At 41.6% G+C, this 21,570-nt stretch overlaps 1 protein-coding gene across 4 annotated transcripts in view; it reads right to left on the bottom strand.

The window, feature by feature from the left end:
• Positions 1-21,570, bottom strand: part of SLC35F3 (solute carrier family 35 member F3) — a 95,108-nt gene that overhangs the window by 22,520 nt on the left and 51,018 nt on the right. For 2 of the 4 annotated variants that reach the window (XM_083732534.1, XM_083732533.1), the window contains one exon: positions 3,656-3,980. In XM_083732534.1, the coding sequence (XP_083588660.1) occupies positions 3,656-3,980 (325 nt within the window). Of the gene's footprint in view, positions 1-3,655; positions 3,981-15,561; positions 16,057-16,450; positions 17,178-21,570 lie in introns of those variants that run through there. The other 2 variants (XM_083732535.1, XM_083732536.1) reach the window with 2 other exon arrangements.

Below are 21,570 nucleotides of genomic sequence, written 5' to 3'. Positions count from 1 at the left end.
AGAAATGGTGAATAATGTAATTATGTGTAGTTAATTCTCAGCCTGTTTCCTGTAGGAGGTTTTTGGCAAGAACTGAGGATCACTGTCACAGTTGTGTTATGATTTGATTTTGCCTGTAAATCTGTTTATGAATTTGGCGTACTTAGGCATTCTGGAGATAATGTAAAGCTTTACGGCTGAAGTGAGATTTAAATCAGGGATTTCCGAGATTAGTGTAGTGCCCCATGTCTGCAAAAATAAATAAGTTTTCAGCTCTAAAGGCTAAACCAACCCATCCAACCTAGTCCTTTCCAGATGTTTTGGCCTATAACTGCTCACCTGTCCATGTCAGCATGGCTGTAGTCCAACAAAATGTATGGAGGGCACCAGATGTGGCTGGGCTAAATAAATGAAATGTATGGAACTTACTGAGAAACACTCTTAGTAATATTCTTAAATAGTTTGGAGGTGCTTGCCTGGCTTGAAGGCAAGAAGACTAGCCTGCAATATTTCAAATACATATATAAAAACAAGAATCAAAACAATCTACTGTCTAAATGGCCTACTGGAGACAAACATAATGGGGAATCTCATGCATGTAGGAGTAAGAATTACTCATGATATTCAATAGATGATAAACTTTTATAGGAAATAATGCCCATTTTATTTAACCCAGTGGAATCACAGGAGGGACTTTGATGGAGCAGGTGGATTTGTCAACCAAGCTTTAGCATGTGGGCTGGGACACACTTTTAGGGGCAAAGTTTGACACTTTGGATGTGATATGTCCAACACACACAAAATAAGCACCTTGGGGAGTCGGGCCATTGGCATGCTTCAGTAATTAGGAAGGTGGAAGTAAAAGGTGAGACCAAGAAAAATTTCCAGTCTACTCTTGGTAGATAAGATTTATATGGAGTGGGTTCTGTCTTATGAACATGGATAATGCTTGAAATGTGCTAGGTTCTTTGCTATGCAATGGGGAAGCTAGACCATTGTGCCAGGTCTGTTGACTCCCAGGGTACATTCTGAAGGAACATGAAGCTGCCAATCTTGCTGCAACTAAAGATGTTTGGGTCTAGTCAGTGCCTGGGAACCAAATTTATATTGCAATGGGTTCCATGATAGATGAAAAGCTGGATATAAATGCTAGAAAGTAAATAGAATAGAGACATTTTAGAATAGAAGAGAATCATAGTTAGAAGGATCTAACTATGGATCATCTAGTCCACCCCTTGCAATGCAGGAATATGCAGCTGTCAGGGATCCAACATGCAACCTTGGTGTTATCAGCAGGACGCTCTAACCAGCTGAGCTATTCAGCTGATTTTAGACACGGGCATTTTGTTCTCTAGCATTGTTCCACAATCAAGACTGGAATACCATCTTCAAAACTCTACCAGCTGTTTCTCCGCACGTCGTCTACCTTTCATAGACAATCATGTGGTCAATTTATTGGCTTTTGGATTTCTAAGAACCTGACTGTAAACATAATCTTGGTTTTCTTCACAACTGCAAAATAAGCTTGAGGAAATGTGAGACTTCTGAGTCAATGTTCTAAGAAGAGCTTGGTATACGTCTTGCTCAGTCCTACTACAATGTACTTTTGTTTTACTTTTCTCTAAGCAGTGCAATATATTTAGATGAGGCAATAGAAGAAAAGGTACTACTCTCTGGATAAAAGGCAAAAACAAAAACAAAGAATGTCCTGGTGTGAAAAATCAGCAGCCAAGTAGCATTTGATTTTTGTTAGACAACATATTAGTAATATGGACATAATGGATGTAATAATGTATCTGACTAACAATCAGTAAGAAAGTATATACAGAATTTAGATTAGTCCTAAATTAGGTTAATCCTTCTGGCTGCTTCCTAGCACTGTTATGCATGTGTTCGGGTAGATCCAGGAAACAGGGATCTCTCACCTATTGAAATCTTTCTAATCTTTGCAGAGCATCTTATTTATATACTGCAGTTCAGGGCTACACAACCTTCCCAAGAAGACATCACACAATAAGAATAATAAAACCAATAAAAAAGGATAAATTTGCAGTCTCAAAACAATTCAATCCGAAGGCCAGAAGTAAAACAGTAAAACAGCAGCTGTGGTTGAAATTGCAACATAAAGCTGAGGCTAAACTCAAATTAATTAAAAGTGGATGTAACCAGTCAGGTCTTTAGAGTCCTTTTTTTAAACTAATTTTTAAAAATTGATTTTAACAAATTGTCACCAACAATACAAATTCAATACAAATTTAAAAATTTCCCCTCTATTTTCCTCCTTCCTTTGCTGTTCCCAATAAAATAACTTTTCCAACTATCATTTCAAAATACATTCATCCCTTCTCCCTACACCTGTTCAATTACCAGTTTCTATGGCTTTTATACATTGTTACAACCTGTCCTCAAAATAGTCAAGTAGAGTAAATACTCTTTTATCTATCTATAATAGCCATTCATCAGTTTTGATGGAAATGTTTCAATGTTTTAGAGCCCATTTTAAAACAATCAATGGGGGAGCTTGGTTCACTTCCCACAGGAGAGTGTTTCATGGTTATGGGGCCACTACTGAGAAGGTCCTGTATCTTGTATCAATCCACCTGATGGACCTTGCTGGCAGGTCCACAAGTAATGTCTCCATGATCAAATAAAGAGAGAGAAATCTGGACCACAAAATATATTGTAGAAACTCAAATCTTAGAAAAGTGTATAGATCAAATAGGAAAAAGATAAAATATGGAAAAAGTCTCAGCAGTTTCTATGCTTTATAAAATGGGAATCCTCTCAGCTGTGTAAGAAAATAATTACTACTACACCACATTCAGATATGTAAATTATTGCTTTAGTTTTCCTGGTTATAATGCACTTCTGTTCTGGTTTCTAACACTTTACACTTTATTTATTCCCTTTACACTTTATTTCTGGTTGCACTATGGAACTGTGGCTTTCTGATAGATATACTACCATGTCACACTAATTTTCATTTCCACCAGGGGATGTGGTGTGGCATAACAGCAGACATCATTGAACATGGCACAACTCCTCCCCCTTTATGTACATGTGCACTTCTGCTCCCCCATGAAAATGTCTGGAAAGAATGGCATCCTGGCAAACTGCATCAAATGTCAACAAGCAATTTTTTTTGAGGGGGGTCAGGGTGGGGAAAAACAGGGTTGCAAATAATATTTTCCTGGAAGCAATTAAAATTGAAATGTGTGCTAAACTCCCAGTAGATTCCACAACTTTTTCAGATGAAGTTTTTACATTGTGTGAAATATCACATAAAACACAAATCAAATCAGGTAAGGAACTGTCGGGGGGGGGGGGATGGAATAAAAATCTGTCTGAATGCAGGGTGCACTTCTTGAAGACCACTAGAAATATCAAGGGGAGGATACATTGGTGCTATCTGTGTTTGTAGCATGATGTTTTGAAGCAGCAGTAATACTGTCACACTTAAAGACATCTCATTTACATGGACTGTTTCCCCACCGCCAAACCTTTGCTATTTCCCTTTTTATTTCTCTCTCCTTTGACCCATACCCCCTCCATTCCTTTCTTTTGTTTATCAAACAATTCCTAATCATATCTTGCAACAATATGAAGGAGAATTTAATACAATACCAATGAAAATAACATAAGGCAGCACAAGTAAAGCGCCATGAATCTGCCTTACCTGTATTTTTGTTGTGGAGACTGTTTTTCAGCTGACTTACAAACATGTCCAATGTAATACAAAGGAAAGAATAAAAAGTTCCAGTTTGTTGCAAACCATGTCAAAGTGAAGGGCGCATCAAATTTCTTAAAGGTCAGTTTTGCTAGCTGGGTTGAACCTGACCAGGAGGAGCAGACGCCAAGCACCACCAATACACCCCAGAAAATTTTCTTAAGCTGGGTCACGGAGCATGTCCAGCAACATCGGCTCCCTCTTCCACCAGCTTCCATCCCAGCTTGTGCCTGGGCTTCTGCTGGGGCTGGGGAATCATGGGAACGCTCATCCCCTGTGGAAAAAGGGAGAAGAGAAGACAAGATATGGATGTTGGAATCAGCAAAGAATATGTGCTTCTATATACATGCTATACTTCTAAAGCACACTTGAAGCACTTTTTCCTCCTTCAAAGAATTCTAGGCACTGCAGTTTTTTATGGGTTGGTGGGAATGTCCAAATATACAACTATTTAGTTCTAACAGAGAAAGAAAAAGCCTGAAAAATTAAGAATGAAGGCTAGAATACAATGAGTAAGGATATTACTGCCAAACCAGCCAGCAATCACAATAAATGCAAGTAGGTATTATAAAGAGACTTATAGCCAGTCCAAATGTAATATTTACTGTGTTTGATTGATTTTTTCATTGGAGTACAACCAAAAAACATAACAAAAGAGGAAGGCACCACTATGAGATGCATATCACACCATTAATATACATATTTGAAGAAAAGGAATCCTAGAATTACTAGCAGCAGGTTTTATTGAGCTTTACCTGTAACTCAGACTTTATTGGCTTTGCTCTAGCTGAGTCACTTTTTAAATAATCTTTTGAAAGCACCCAATGAAGCCATGGCCATTTAAGAGCAGAAGGAAATACAATTTCTCTTGAAATTTGCTATACCAATCACAAATCATATATATGCAAACTTTACTTGTCCAAGTGTTATATACAACTCTTCTACGTGCACTTTTCAGCCATGTGTTAAATACACTAGCAAAGTTGTTTACACTGCAGAAATACTGACACACAATACTTCAGGTATCACTTTACTGTGAAAATGATCTCACACATTAGGAGTTGAATTCCAAGGATGCTCTTCTGATCTCTTACTGGAAGGAGTAAAGCACATGCCAGACAAAACACACAGCACCATTTTGGGAAGTAGTACCTGGGCTCCCCAAAATGTCTTTCTGTTTGCAGTGATTGTCATTAAAACTTCCTTACCTACTCAGTAATAGGAAAATAAACAAGTGTTGCCTGTTTCTAATGATATGCTTTCATACCATGGCATAAATACACTTCAGTATCAAATGGATCATCCATCGTCCCTATACAGCCTACTGTTTAGCCCCTCGTGTGTAAGATCATCTATGTCAGAGCAGCACAGCCAATGACAGGAATGGAAACTGTGATATCTGGGATTTCTATCAGTACAAGCTTTTGACTCTCTTGCAAGAGTAAAGCATGTCCAACTGTGATACCAGACTAAGTAAGTCAATAGAATCAAGAAAAGTAAACAGGAAGAGGGGATAGAAGCAAGGAAGAAAGATGAAAGATTCAACCATCTTAGCAAGTATTGCTTGAAGTCACTGAACACTAGCCCCTATACAATGAGATAAGAATGTAAGTAGCCTACAATTATGTTTCCCTGGAAACCATGGCCTACTCAAATCCAAATCTGACCTCCTACTGTGAATTATTCTTACTATCTTCACCTAATTTGTCATCATAACTGCACTTCAATACAGTTCTCTCTCCTATCCGAAACCCTTGCCTTCATAAATATATTTTATCCCACTGTGGAGGTGTTCATGTAAGCAGATCAGTGCCTTCTGAAGCTTTGTTCTTGGGTTTGCAACTTGTGGTTTGTCTCAAGCAAGACAAACCACGAGATTGGCTTTTGGATGGCATGGCTAAGATCACAGCAGTGCAGCAACTGCAGGACTGTGAGAGGAGCACAGCAGCTGTGATCTCTTTGAGAAGCCTCACACTTGCGCACTTGTGCCAAGGCATGGTTTGACTTAGTATTATATGTGAACCTGTCCCACTCCCTTGTTTTTTGTTCTCCCCCGCCCAATTTCATATTAAGCATCTGCCCAATTACCTGATGCTATGGCACATTGCATTTCTCCCTCTTTGCAATGCCATAGATTTTGATGCAGCCCCTATAGGACAGGCATGGGAGACCGGCTGTCCTCCAGCTGTTGGATTCCAAACCCAGCAGCAGCAGCCAGCTTGGTCAGGGGTGATGGGAGTTGTGGTGCAGCAACTTCTGGAGGGCCACAGACTCCTGCTGCATGTAGTGACGGCAATCAGCACTACTGGTTCTGTGTCATCCTATGCCATCAGAAGACACTATAACTAACAGTAGTAGAAAGAGGATGTGAGCCATGTGTCTATCCATCTATCTAGATATTTCCAGACATAACATAGGAAAGCTAGCAAAACTATGTTATGTATCCTTTTCCGGCAGTACACTACTGGGCAGGAACATTACTTGCAAAAATAAACGTGCTGCCATTGGACTAAATACACTAACCAAAGTGGGAATGGGTGTTTTGAATTATTGTTTCATGTACCCTTGTCTTTGTTTAACAGAGACTAAACAAATGGCCAGCTTTCAGAGTCCTGACTGTCTGACTCATTGTACACACACATTGTGGAAGGATTAAGTGCACACACCAAAAGGAGGGTCCTTTGCCCTTGAATTGTAAGAATCACCAGTAGAAGATGTATTTTAACAAAACTGATGAACAGCTTATCCCACAATAAATGTTGAAGAATTCCAGATCCTATGTTGTTTTTATTCAGAGAGGCTAACAGCATCATGAGAGTTGCTTCAGTCAAGTCTATGTGATTAATATTAGATAAACATGAAGTAAGGAGCTTGAAAAGGATCACAGCTAGAGGCTGAGATTTCTGTGCAGAGTTATACAAGAATAAATCCCAGTTAGTAAGCCAGATTTAATAGCAGCATAATTAATTTTGTTATTTAGTAACTAGAAGAAAAATCTTAACTACAAAGACAGGATGATGAACACAGAGAGTAGTCTGACATATCTGTGCAAACTTTAAAAAATATATTATTTTGCCTTAAGAGCTGGATTGGAACTTTCTTAAGTATTCTTGTATATTTAGTGGACACAGGTAAACTGAATGGATAGAACTGAGACTGGGCTTTGCATAGAACTGCAAGCGGGAGAATGAGAAGAGAATGAAATAGAAAGGAGGATGCCTGGGTTTGTTTGCTTTGTGGTAGGGGTGGGATCAATATTGAATTTATTGTATTGTTTAAAATGCTTGTTTTATTATTTAACTGAATTGTATGATTAACGTTTGTTATCAGTAACATCATGTTTTTGTTATTAATGTAAGATGCAGTCCCATATTAGAAATATTTGAAACAAGATTCCCTAACAGTGAGCCTTTAATTTGAGAATGCCTTAAAAAACCCCACAAATGGAATCTCAGATAAGTTATGTCCATTAATACAACTATTTCTGAAGAACATTCCACACATCATACTAATACACTTTTTACATTTCATTTGACATATAGCATCACTTACTAGGGAGACCATTAAAATTGAATCAAAAACTTTCAGTATTTGCCATTATACTTTCTAAAATCACCACTATTACTATTCTTTAATTGGTGCCACATATCAGTCAGAGGATCTATTTGACTGAATCTTTATCATGGAAAGCAAAAAATTCAAACACTCTACAGGTGGCATCTTCAACAGAAGAGACAACAGGAAATACTACGATTGCCATATTTTGAAGAGCAAAAAAAGAAGACACTGTGATGGCCATTCAAAGCAAATAAATGCAATTTGTCTCAAATTTTACCCCTGAAAAAGAGGATGTGTCCTGGAAAAAGAGGACACATGGCAACCCTAATTAGTACAAACTCAGCAAGATACGGTACATACTGATGGCCAGTAATAGATTCTCTACCTAATTTAAGGAAAAACATTAGTTGCATTGATGCAACTAATTTCGAAGGGCAGCTTAGGAAGGTCTATTTGGAACAAAGAAATAGCAGACGAAAACGGTTTGTATACACCAGCCACTTCTCATTCTCTTTACAGGTTTCCCAGAAAGAAAGGAAGAGTCATTGGTTACAATATGTATGTCTGTAACATGTACAACACAAAAATTTAATTGAGTTGTTCTCTTGTTCCGAGTTTCATTTGTAAACAGTGTTTGAAGTACTAGCTCTTGATAAATCAAACAGTGGTTACTTGATCAGCCCCATGGGAGATTGTATAAATCTGCACTTATTATCCAGAATTAATTAAATAGCTGCTGTGTGTTTATGAAGAAGCAAAGTTGATTTAAATATCACTAATGCTCTCCAGCTTAGAATAAAGAACACTGAAGACAAAGAGTAGAGCTTCTTGTTTTTATGGCTGAGATAAACAAAATCTCATTTTAGATTGGGGGAAAATACAAAAAGTTTACCGTTGTAGACGATACAATGGGTGAGAAGTACTCGGGTAGATATCTCAGAATAATAAAATAAGGCTTTGTCAATATGCTATTGGGAAATAAAATGGGAATCTTTGTGGAAAGATTGATGAAATAAAGATGTACAGTGAATTGGGAGCTTCAGGATGAGGATGAAAAGCAGCTATAAAACTGAACTAATAATGAAACTTGGATGATGATAAAGGGATATATTTGGCACGAAGCTGAAATGCACAACAACAAAAATAATAATAAGAGACTGTGTGTCAGGAGGGAAAAACAGAACTAATTTCTTTTTCATTTAATATGTTTCAACTGCTTGTGGAAGTTATACGCGTTACCAAAGTTTACACACACTCCCCCTTATGTGTGAACACTCACTGATGTTAAGCCTCAGGGGACAACAGTTAGTTTTCTTATTTCACACAGTGTAAGGATGCCTCTCAAGCCAGGTGACCCAGCAGGCTCTAGTGTCTTGTTGCCTGTCTCACCAAGAGAGTATGTCTGCTGAAAAGAGTGCAGGCTGACCTGTGTTGTTTAAAGGTGACACCTGGATAGCATTACAAGCCCTAGCAGTTGACTCAGCACCTTATCAGGAGACCCAGGCAACCAATGTATAAAACCTCAGCTTGATCTTTGAGCATCTTGGTTCCTAGTGAGAACAATGTGCCAGACTAAGCGCCTGCTCAGCACCCTTTCCTATATTCTGTCTTTGCAACTTGGCCACCTGCCTTCTTTCTACTACTCTGCTTGCTCTGGCACATCTGCTTGTTAGCTGCTGTCTCTGTAACCTAACCTTTGCCAGTCTTGGCTGCTTGCCTTTGGCCTCCACCTAGCTGATGGTTGGTTCCTTTCTAACTTTGGCTTCTGATCCTGTTAACAGTCAGGATGCAATTCCCCAGGGAATCCTGACACAGAACCCCATTTCAAAACCTTAAAAGTATCTGTTTAAGGGAAAGAAGTACAAATGGAGTTCTGGATTTATAAATAAGCAACAACTTTCGGCAAAGGTGCTTTCCTAAGCATTGTAAGTCTCATTGCAATTTATTTTACAATACACTGCTGATAACGGTATAGTAATGCAAAATGCAAAGCTAGACATGCTACTCGAACCCTGTGGAAGGGTAAGTGGCTTAGAGTTGGAAAATGATGGTGGTGGGGAACCATATTACCCCTCTCCCTATATTTTACCCACTCTGAAAATTTCCTTTCTTGAAACAGTTTTTTTAAAAAGGTGTTGAGGTCTCTTACATGCATTCACATGTAACTCACTGCTAATCCCACAGAAACTACTTTGATGATGTCAAAAGACACAGAGTTAATTTATAACAGTTCTTTTCTCCCTTCCAATACAGCATTATGGGCTTACATACAGAACCCCAAGCATTAGTAAACTCAGGCTGTTTTACAGTCATCAAGTTCTTTACAAGAATCAGGCCCAATGTGAATAAGTGAATCTCATAGAAAGTCTAGCTGTATTTTAGGCACAAAGAGATAGTAGGAGCACAACCAAACCATGTGCCATGTGAGGAAGAGCTGCTACATATTGCCCCCACCCCAAAGGTAGAAATATTTAAAGTATTACTACATGTCACCCCAATCTCCATGAGCAGTGAGAGATTCCATGAGTTGCAGGCACACTCTCCAGAGTCTGTGTTCCCTTTTGGGAAAATGGGGTACAGCAGAGACGATGGTGTCTTTATGATATATGGTTTTATTTACACATATGTACAACCTGCATCTAGATGGAGGGAGTGCAGAACATTCACATCCTATGAGGGTCTGGCTTTCCCCATAAGGGCACCATCAGATTCCAAGGACAGCAAAAAGCCATATTCTGTGTCTCTCTGTTCCAGCCTGTCATCCCCAGTTCAGTTGGAGTTCTGTCCCTCCTTCTCCTCCTCTCTGCTGACAGACTCCAAGGACCTCCCCCACAGCCTATGTCATTCAAAGCTGAAGCCCTAAACCTGGCCTGTCTGCCTGTGCCCATTAGCACGCAGCAAAAAAGGGCCCCCTCAAATATTCATAACAGCGTGAAGCACTGATTTACAGGCACTTAATTATTCATACAGATAACCCCAACTAACAACAGGCAGAACCAAGAGCAGGTAGTAAACTTCTACACTTTTTCTCCTTGTTATTCTCTATCAGTGACATTTGAAACAAAGCAACACTTGAGAGTGGTGAGTAATCTCACAAACCAGATGGTTTCCTGGATCAATGCTGACCTGATTCCCATAGTCAGATGGGTAGTAAAGTTAAATTTCCCAGGAGCTAAATATCTAATATCCAATCTAATGTCAGGTAATGACCACTGGAAGGAGTGCAGTGAGAAGAAATGTCATTGTGCTTCTGCAGCAGCATAACCAGATGCCTTCATCTGCCCCAGCTGCGACAAAACATGTCTCTCCCATATTAGTCTCTACAGTCACAGCAAGCGCTGTAACCTACTAAGAATTTGACTTCACCTCCCTCCATTATCTCCCAAGACAGATGGATGCCAACCAACCAAAGATGTCAGATAAAGAGAATCTCCCAACTAAAGTTCCTATATAGCTAGACTTCATTAATACTTCAAGGTACCAGATGAGCCATAGAGAAGTGGAGGGTAATTGTTCAGTACTAGATGTACTAGGAGAGCCAGTGTGGAGTAATGATTAGGGTGTTGGACAATGACCTAAGAGACTAGGGTTCAAATCCCCACTCAGGCATGAAGCTCACAGGGTGACCTTGGGGCAGTCACAAATCTCTTCGCCTAACCTGCCTCACAGGGCTACAGGGCTGATGAGAAATGAAGTGGGAGGTGGGGGAGAGAACCATGTATGCCACCTTGGGCTCCTTGAAAGATAAAGATAGTCTATAAATTTAATAGATAAAATAAACGAAGTTCATTAAAACTTTTTTTTAACATTTAGAAAATCCTTAAAGAACCAATATCCCAAGCAAAAGGAAGATTGATAATTTATTTCAAGCCACCTTCCCCAGGACTTGTCACTGATAAGAAGAATGATAGAAAATGAATGGCTTTTTGATAAATCAAGGAGGGCAAACCTCCTTAATAATAATTTTTTTAAAAAATTAAAGTTTGGATGTCTTCATATGCCAAAAGATCCACATTTTAATACTACTGCATGATGGCAGGTGCTGAAGGACAGCAATTCTTCACCAAGAACTTGAAACCTCTTTTAAATCAGTTCTGTTGTTTGCTGATGCTGCTTTTAATCTTTGTAAACCATTTTAAGAAAAAATATCCCAAGCTAAATAAATAAAGGTATTTCAAATCAATGTACAGAAATCCTACAAGAGGAGCATTATTTTTGACAGACATAGCAGCCGGAAACTGAGTTGTGATAGTAAGGGAGACAATATGAATTGAAGGTTGTATATTACTCACCTTTTTCTAGTGACTGCACCTGAGACTGCAATTCTATCTATGCACAATTATCTAGGAGTAAGCACCATTTAACTCAATGGGGCTTACTTCCAAGTAAACATGCATGACATTATGCTGTACAAAAATGATTTCCAGCCTGTGTTATGGGAAACCCCAGGGTTTCTCAATTAGAATATCAATAATGGTGGGGAGTTTCTCTGAAGGACAGTTTGCCCACAGCTACTGCAATGTGCAAGCACCACAGAAGACATTGGGCGTGTTTTAGGATATTCCTGAAAAAATGAATATAATTTCTGTGGTGGACAAACTAATGTTGAAAATGTTTCCACCAAGACAAAAATATTGATGGCCATTGGAAGAAATCACTAAAGACTGAGGAGCTTTAGAAATTCTGCCTACTGTGATCTAGGGGCAAATATTCATTGTGGAGTAAGTAGAAATCTGAAAATAATGAGCAGGAAAATGTAAGTGAGCACAAAGCTTTTAGACAGTTGTTTCATTCCCCTTCCCATGTGGTGTCCCAGATGAAGGGACACCAAGCCTAAATGTTGAAGCTGCTTCAGTGTGCATATATAAAATGTGCTACAGAGGTAGACACACACACACACAAAGACTACACTTGCTGCCTTGAAGAATAATGCACAGGTATGTGAAGTGGTGGTTTTACAGGCTCAGCGGGTATTGAGGAATAATTTGAAATGGCAGTTGTGTACTGGAAAGAGCAGGACGTTCTCATCTCCCTTTGGGGACAAAGAAGGTACTGTACAAGCAAAGAGAGGGAAATGCTTGAAGGCATTAAGGGCATGCATATCAATGAAAGATTCCTCCAGGCACTCCATCTGGTAGGTGCCACATCCACTCAGGATCCAGTTCCTCTGTCTAGAACTGGATCAATCTTACAATGGCCATGGGAGGGGCAACCAGTGAAGCAGCTGCTGACTTCCTGCTAAGTTCCTACTGCAGAATCCTAAGCATTTCCATTCTAGCATCATTCTAGTGAGAAAACTAGCACCATAATAGCTTCATGCTTTTGCTGAGGTGAAATAGGACAGAGTACATGAACCTTCTTCCCTCTTGAAGCAAATCATCCCTCAAGCAACCTCTTCACTCGTATTTGACATGGGTGGCGCTGTGGTCTAAACCACAGAGCCTAGGGCTTGCCGATCAGAAGGTCAGCAGTTCAAATCCCTGTGACGGGGTGAGCTCTTGTTGTTCGGTCCCAGCTCCTGCCCACCTAGCAGTTAGAAAGCATGTCAAAGTGCAAGTAGATAAATAGGTACCACTCTAGCGGGAAGGTAAATGGCAGCTTAGTCATGCTTGCCACATGACCTGGAAGCTGTACGCCGGCTCCCTTGGCCAATAAAGCGAGATGAGCACTGCAACCCCAGAGTTGTTTGCGCCTGGACCTAAGGTCAGGGGTCCCTTTACCTTTACATGAACTTTCTTCCCTCTTGAAGCAAATCATCCCTCAAGCAACCTCTTCACTCATATTTTCCAGGAAGAAAAATATACTGTTGATAAAATTTTGTACACTGTAACAAGAGTAGCACATACATGGTTGATAGAAGAAATTGTCAAAAGGCTTTTAAATCCTGCATATTAAGCAGTATATAAATGCCTGGAGTAATTAAATATGCCTAAATTCCACAGATCCTGAACTTATTCATTACTGAGTTTCTATTTTTTAGCTTTGGAACCTGGGGGGTGGGCAGCTTACCCATGATTACAGTTCTACCCATGATTACAATGGCAGCAGGATTTGGACTTACAGCAACTAAAGACGTCAGGTTCTTACTAGCTCAGTTCAGTGCCTGGAGGATGTTGAAACAGTATTAGACAAATTCATGGATGTCTATATTAACTTCTGTATCAGAGGTAGTACATCTCTGAATACCAGTTGCTGGGGACCACAAGCAAGAGAGTGTTATTGTCCTGCTTTTGGCCTTTTCGTTGGTATCTGGCTGGCATGTTGGACTACACAGGCCTTTGATTTGATCTAGCAGAACTCTTCCTATGTTTGGTATTGGAAAGTTAGCCACTAACCAATGCCAACACACACAAAAGCCACGTGAATACAATTTAAGTTGCAGAACACAGAGAAAAACCACAACACTCTGACATAACTATGAAGCTGACCATTCAAAAAGTGACAGTACGACTCTTCCCATTTTTCTTACCTTTAATTTCTATGGCCATGGAAGAGTTCTTAGTATTGTGATGAGACAAAAAAGAGCACTTGTTTCCAGCCCAGTGAAGCTTAGAAATTCTCTCTCTCACAACACAGTCCTGTACCTGTCTACTCAGAAATAATAATCTCCACTGAATACAATGGGAATTATTCCCAGGTATATTTATAGGATTGAATCTGGGAATAATCCCTGTTGAACTCAATAGGACTTGCTTCTGAATAGACAAATGTTAACAAATGTTCCTTATTTGTTTTCAGCAATGACTTACTTTCTACGTGCTGATCTAGTTTTCCTCCTTTAAACACTCAAAGATAAAATCATGGTTTCTATTCCATCCTCTAGCTGTGCAGTACAAGACCTACATATAAGCTACCTCTATCCTTGTTTCTGTACATTCCAGTTTTTTCCTTCAAGAAGTTATCCTCTCCTGAATTCTCTCACTTCGTCATTGTCTCTTTTACCAAGCATTTCTTAACTACAAAAGCACTTCATCAATAAATAACTTGCATAGAAAGGCTGCAAAATACTCTTCAGAGATTTTCAGGAAATGATGGGAAAGACATCGGGGAGGGAAATATTACATGAGGGTTTTTGTTGTTGTTGTTGTTGTTTAGTCGTTAGTCGTGTCCGACTTTTCGTGACCCCATAGATCAGAGAACGCCAGGCACCTCTGTCTTCCCACTGCCTCCCGCAGTTAGGTCAAACTCATGCTGGTAACCTCGAAAACACTATCCAACCATCTCGTCCTCTGTCGCCCCCTCCTCCTTGTGCCCTCCATCTTTCCCAACATCAGGGTCTTTTCCAGGGAGTTTTCTCTTCTCATGAGGTGGCCAAAGAGTCTCAGCTTCAGGATCTGTCCTTCCAGTGAGCACTCAGGGCTGATTTCCTTCAGAATGGAGAGGTTTGATCTTCTTAAGACTCTAAGCAATTTAGAACATGGGGAAAAATACAAAACAGTTAAAGCAGTTAAAAGCCAGGTAATAAGAACGAATAAACAAAAACAAAGTAAGCAAGATTTCTTGAAATGCTCCTCCAGCCACAGGGGTTCCAGCTGCGTGCACACAGTTGATCACATGATGCAGTGTGCACACACCATTTGAATGGCAATGCTCATCAACTTTGGAGGGGCCCCGATGCCCTCAAATATTTTATTGGGGGGCGGGGTGGGAGAAGGGACCTCAGCCCCTAGGAGTTGGCTCCTGTCTAGCCATAAAGTAAAAAGGACAAACCTCACCCCTGTTATACCCAATTGCAATTCAATGTATTCCTGTTGTGTTTTATGATTTCCCTGATATTGTAAGTGAGCCGGAACTGGTCTGTGACTGTAATAATAAAATAAAATTCAATTCAAGCCTCACCCCACCCTATGCTTCTAGCGCAGAATCAGCACTTTCCACCACAGTTGCAACAGTTAACTTTCCCCCTTGGCCCCTCTGTCTTCTTCCTCGCCTTTCATAATGTCCACCTTTCTCTTGCCCTTCGCCACCCCTGATTCACCCATGCACCCCTTCCCCCTCCTCCGCCTTCACAGGCGCCCTTCAGCTTCTTCCTCCCGCCCGAGGCTTGGGAGCATCCCCTCCTCCCCGCCCGGGCTTTTCACGGGCTCCTCTCGCGACGCCCCTCTTCTCCCAGCGCCCTGTATCCACGGCACAGGCCGGCCAGCCTCTGAAAGCCAACTTCCAAGTTCAGCCGTGCGGTTGCCTCAGCGCAGCAGAGCATCTCTCGGAACTGCTGCAGCCCAACTTGAAATACGGCAAGGCTCCCCCGCCAGCGACTGGCACCATCCATCTGCCTGGCTCGAGCGGGTCCTTTTTACCTGGCATCACAGCTGCTTCACAGACTTCGGTGAGCCCAGGCGACCCGACGCCTTCTCATAAAATTGCGGGCAGAGTTTGGACTTTGCCTATATCCAGACCCCCATCCTCCGCCCGGAAGCGTTTCCAGAAAGCTCTCCCCTCTCCCCAAAAAGGACCAGGACACCGGAGGAGACAGATCTTAAACGAAGGCGCAGCAGCCTGAGGGCAGCATCTTTGGCTGGCGGCGAAACGCAACAGAAGGACGCGGAGTTTCTTCCTCGGAATGGATGCCCGCCAAAATTACCTCACATCTTCTCTCCACCCAAACCCCGAAGCGGAGCGCTATGATGCTCCCTCTCCCACTGGTGACGCCGGGCGACGTGGGCTGCGCCCCTGCCAATGCACCAAGTTCCCTCAGGCGCCCCCGGGTCCTTCCCGTCCGGAGGAAACGCCTCGTACCTGACGAGAGAACTTATTGCGGCGAGGGGGCTCCCGCTCCGCTCACTTTTCTCCCGAGAGAGAGAGAGGCGAAGGGAGGGAGAGAAGAGCCGGAGGAGAAGGGCATCCCCAAAGCCCGCATTGGCGAAAGCTCCCTTCTGAGGGAGTCCAGCGCCCCTCCTCCCTCTCCCGCGCCCTTCGCCGGCACAGCGGCGGAGACTGCAGCAGGCGAAGCAGCCCGCCGCTCAGCCCCGCGTCCCCTCAGCCCCGCCACGCCCGCCGCCGTCCAGCCGCCGCAGAGCAGGTGTTCAGCTTCCCAGCGCAACCCTCCCCGAAGGAGCTCGGCGCGGCCCGGCGCCGGCGGGAGCTTTCCCGCCGGCGGGAATGCCGCGTTCCCAAGGCTCGTCTCGCCCTCGAGGAAGCCCGCTCGGAGCACTAGTTTTGGTGCAGAGGCTGGCGCGCCGAAATTACCTTCCACTTTGGTGAGAGTCAGCACGGGGCTGTTGCAGGCGCTGAGAGGGGCGACCCTGGCCGAGTGTTTCTTCATGATGAGCCCTTCCGCCAGTAAGAGCCCGTCAGCCGAGCGCCTACATCCTGACGCCGGCTAGAGCTGAGCGCTCGGCTCCCCGGCCCGCTATCAGCTCGCCTCGGCGGCAGCCTGCCTGCCTGCCTCGCCCGGCCTCGCGTACCTTCGGCTGCTGCAGCAGCTTCTCGCCGCCTCCTCGCCCGCACGCTCTCCTTTACTTGCAGCAAACAAAACGTCACCAGCCCAGCCATCCCCTCCGCCCACCCTCCCTCCACCGGCGGCGGGGCTGGAGCGTCGGGCTCTTCCACACGCTCAGGGAAAGGCTGTCCCCGTTAACAGCCGCAGTTCAGCCTTGGCTGGGTATTCCCGCAAGTGCCCAGAAAGACCGACGAGCTCCTTCCAGGCCCAGCAGAAGAGGACGAGTCCTCAGAGGCAGCTGCGAGGCTTAGAGTTTGTCTCGCCTGTTAACTCGTGAAGCTGTTGTTCAGTTAATCTCTGCAGTAGGTTAGCTCTTGCTATCAGGCTGATCCAGAAACTGTAAGGTTCGTCTGAGAAGCTGAGTTCCACGAGGGCAGAGATACTTTGCAATCCATTAGAATGCCTCGATGTAACACTATCCAAGGTACATAGTTGGTGTTCTTCCAATTCACGTATGTATGGTAGGCGTAGTCGTCGCTGAGATATTTGGTAGCTGCTTAAGTCTGTGGCCTTATCTCTGAACGTAATAAAAATGGAACCTTTTACTGTATTTGCACAACCAGTTTCTAAGTGGACCACTCTCATTCCAAAATGAAATCATCTTTAAGCAATTCAATATGTTCATAAAGGCGGTTTTTCTGTAACTAGCTGTTTAATCAACACTTTAGTGGAGCCAACACACTTACTGCACTTAGATCCAACTCTGAAGCAATTATGCTGGCAAAAAAAGGCTTCCCTTAGCTGCCTCTGCTTCTTCCATGTATTTACAAGCACACCGTACAACTTGTGCCTTGTTTCCATGCACACCTGTTGCAAGATGGGCATATGATCCCCACTGTGAGATTTCCCCACAGCTTCAGTGTGCCTCTGTGTATACAGTACTAGCATCATGTGAGAAGAATGAACTGTGTGGGATCCCTGACTCCACATGATCAACAGCCCACTGGGAGGTGAAAAAAAAAGATTTCTTAGCAGAAATCTGAAATTTATTTTAAATTGTATATCTTTTCTTATTGGGAATTTTTATTTTTGCAATCCAGTCTTTTTTAATATATATAATTACAAAATAGAAAGCAAAAACTACAGCATTGCTCCGTTCTTCAAACCTAACAGTTTCAAAGATACCATAGGAATTTTTTTGTTTTTGTGGGGTGGGGGGGATCCATGTTGTTGTTTTTACATAAAATCCAGCAACAGTTTTTTCCACTGTGCTCCAATTAACAAGGCGCCTGCTGGTTGCATTCCTCTGTGCTGCTGTTCCTACTTCAGACACTTGTCTGTCCCCCTTGTGGTTGGAGTTTCCAAATAGCAGCTGAAAAACTAAGGTAAACAAAGGCAAGAAAATGAAGTAAAGCCACAGCCAGCATGTCAGAAAGGTTGTGGCCAGCAAATGAAAAGCTGGTATGTGAGGAGCTCAGTCCTCTATATATGCAGCAACAAAATGTTAAAGCTAATGTGTTCACACTATAGAGCAAGAATAGTGGCATAGATCCATTTACAGATATTCATGAAGTATGCAAGGTTCAAAATCCTTTCCTGGAGATCTTTCAGGGAGGATAGCTATTTTTCCTACTGGTACTACAAAGATCAAGATTTCCTAACACATCATACCTGGTACTGAGGTAGCAGCAGCAGCATGCTTAAACTATTCTTCTTATTTAATCACCTTCTACATATATGTCTCAATACAATGTACAAAGGAACAAGGGCACTCTATGGAATGTGAGCACCAGCATCCAAGCCACCTGTTGCCACCTATTCCACCAGTAGTTTAGACCATATTATAAGGAGTGGATGTCTAATATCAGCAACTAACTTATCACCATTGCCAATTTTTATCTGTACTTCATAATTCTTGACATGTCAGATTAATTTTTTTGAAGTTGGTTGTAATGATAGGACTAGTCACTGATCACGGGGCAGAGATGTGTATGGTGAGATAAATGTATGCTGTGCAGAATTTCTGGATCCCCTCTTTGCAAAACCAGCCCCATTCCCTGTGCTAGCCAGTAAGCAACCTTAGTGGCTCTGCTTGTCTTCCATTGCATACAGGGAGCTGCTTGGGGTCTTGGGAGTGTGCAGCACATAACCCACTTCCCCATCTTTGAAGAACAAAATGCTCTGAAGTAATTAACAATGATCTTAAACTAAGTTAAATCACTTTAATGGGACTGTGGCTCAGGCTGTTTGCCAATGTAGACATAACAGTAGGAAACTGCTTGCAAAAAGCGTAAACTACTCAGGAAGTAGTCGCCATTTTCTAAATAAGATCATCATACATAAAATATTGATATCACACCCTTTTCCATTGTCTTCTTAGACAGTTGGTTGCCAACATATTTGATAATTATCTTATGGTCATAATCTTTCTTTTAAAAATGAGTGTACTTTTTATTTAACTCCTCTTCTGATTATGAGACCACATATATTATGATTTCAAATATTCATTCAGCTAACTAGTGCTGTCCCTGTGTTGTATATTAATTTATAAAAGGAAGGAGACAAAGGAAGGGTTAGCACACAAACTTTACAATACAAAAGGTCTTATATTTTACCAGTGGCATCCCCAATTAAAAGGATCAGGCATGATGATTTGCATTCTTGACACTGGTCTTATTTAAAAAATGACTGGATGTAAGAAAGTAAAGAGATTATTCTCCAAGTGCTGCCCATACATATCCTTATTCTTCCCAAATAATGTTGTAGTACCACAGTGATTCATGATTTCTGCAGTCTCACAACCTCTCTAACTGTAGCAGTCACTTCAATTTTACTTTTTGATTATGACAATTACTGAAGCATTAGTTCTTCAGAATTGCATTATATACCAGGATATATTGCATGCAAACATCACTGTCATCAAGAAAGGGTATGCTGCATTATTTAAGTGAAAAAATACTGAGGTGGGTGGGTGGGTGGATGGGTGGATAGACAGACAGACAGATGATAGGAATTATCATTCATTTTTTGAGAAAGGATAATGAAATTGTATTAATTTTTGTATCAAAGTATGCAATGGAGAAAGCATGTGCCAATCAATAAGTGAAGCTCAGCTACTATTCAACATCAATACAGCAATTCTTCTGCAGTATGTTATAACGCAAGTCGTGACAAAAGGGATCCCGAGAAAGCTTTTAACAACTCACATTGAATGAACACCGTGCTATCATTTTAAAAAAATAACAACAACCTTAAGATCTTTTCATATTCCAACTATCATATTTGTTACACAAACATTCTTCTGTATACAAGACTAACATTCAGTGTGATAGATACACAGTTGAAATATTAGCCAGCCACACACAGGACCATCCCAAGACAGTTTGTCTCAGGTGAAGGACAAGAGGGCACTCTCTCCTAATTCAGAAGCTGACCAGACTGGCAATTGAATCTAATGCCAACACTGATTATGGGATGGGATAGCATCCCTCAGCCCACCTGATGCAGCATGCTAAGCTAGGAGGCCATGTGGCAACAGAACAGAATTACCAGGGGATCAGGAGACATAACCAGGGGCTGTTCCTAAGCATCTACCACCTGAGGTGGCTGCCTCACTCTGCCTAATCATAGGGCCTGCCCTGGCCACACAAGATGGTCTGATCAGTAACAAAAGGTTCATATTTTGCCAGTAATACTATAAAGCTGGCCTTGTCAGTCACTGATTGGTTTTATATCCTTGTTCCCGCAGTAAGCCGTATACATGGGAGGAGAAGGAAACAATATTCCAGATGTATAGGAAAAATGTGTTTCACACTTGGGAACATAATGGTGGTTTTAGACATGCAGAAGTTGCAGCAGAATCGAAAGACCAAATTGACCACCAGGCTCCAACAGCTAGCCCACTTCCCTGGCCATCTCTAAGTTTATATTTTCTCTCCATCCTGCTAACTTCTTCAAGCATCAACCTCCCACTCCTTCTCCAACCCAATGCTCCATTTAATGCCACCTTCCTGTGCTTCTCCTCAATCTCCTTTCTCTTTATACACTGGAATATAAAAATACATTGGAACTATCAAAATCTTGTCACTCTGAAAACCTGCTTTATATACCAGAATGATGGCATAAAAACTGTGGGAAAATATGAATCACACAGACAGCATGATTGTTGCTTTGCCTGCTTGGTACATGACTCAGTAAGAAGCATTGTAACGTATTAACAGCTGCCTTAGTGCTGCTTGAATGCTGGCAGAGAAGCTTAACAAAACAGAGTTTTAAAATACTAACTTAAAGATTTATGCATGACCTCCTTAAAAATTTGCATCAGCAAAGCAGTCAGCATAATGCATGTATTGTTTAAGGACCAGACTCAGTTGTGCTCAGTGAATTATCATGTTAGACATCAGCAGAATCAGGCATTCTAGATTCAACAATAATAAACCTGAATACTGCATTCATCTGAAATTTCAGCTTAGCTTTTTTCCAGCGTGGAAGCTGCCCTTAGGTGCTAAGCATATGGTAAATTACACTGTTCCCAGCACTGACAGAATGGATGAGGTTTCCATACCATTAGCCAAATATTCAAAAGGACTGGAGATGGGTTATAATATCCATAAAATGAAGGCAGGATATACAGGCAATAAGTCCTGCTACATTTACAACAAATACTTCATAGTACAACATTTTGCTGTCAAAACCTGGGTTTTCACTAAATACTAAAGAGCCAGTAACTTCTTACCATCACTCAACTGAAATTAATTATTACTTAGATAAGTCTAATTTTTATTTTGATTAAATATTATATATTATATTATTTTGATTATATATTATATTTATATTTTTAGTATATATATTGTGGTGTTTTATGTTGAACTTGTTCTGTGATCCACCCTGGGACCTCTGGAGTTTAGGGCGGTATATAAATTTAATT

Source organism: Podarcis gaigeae, assembly GCF_964106915.1.
Source record: "Podarcis gaigeae genome assembly, chromosome: 3".
NCBI classification, from domain to species: Eukaryota; Metazoa; Chordata; class Lepidosauria; order Squamata; family Lacertidae; genus Podarcis; species Podarcis gaigeae.
This window is presented reverse-complemented; position numbering and strand designations above follow the sequence as displayed.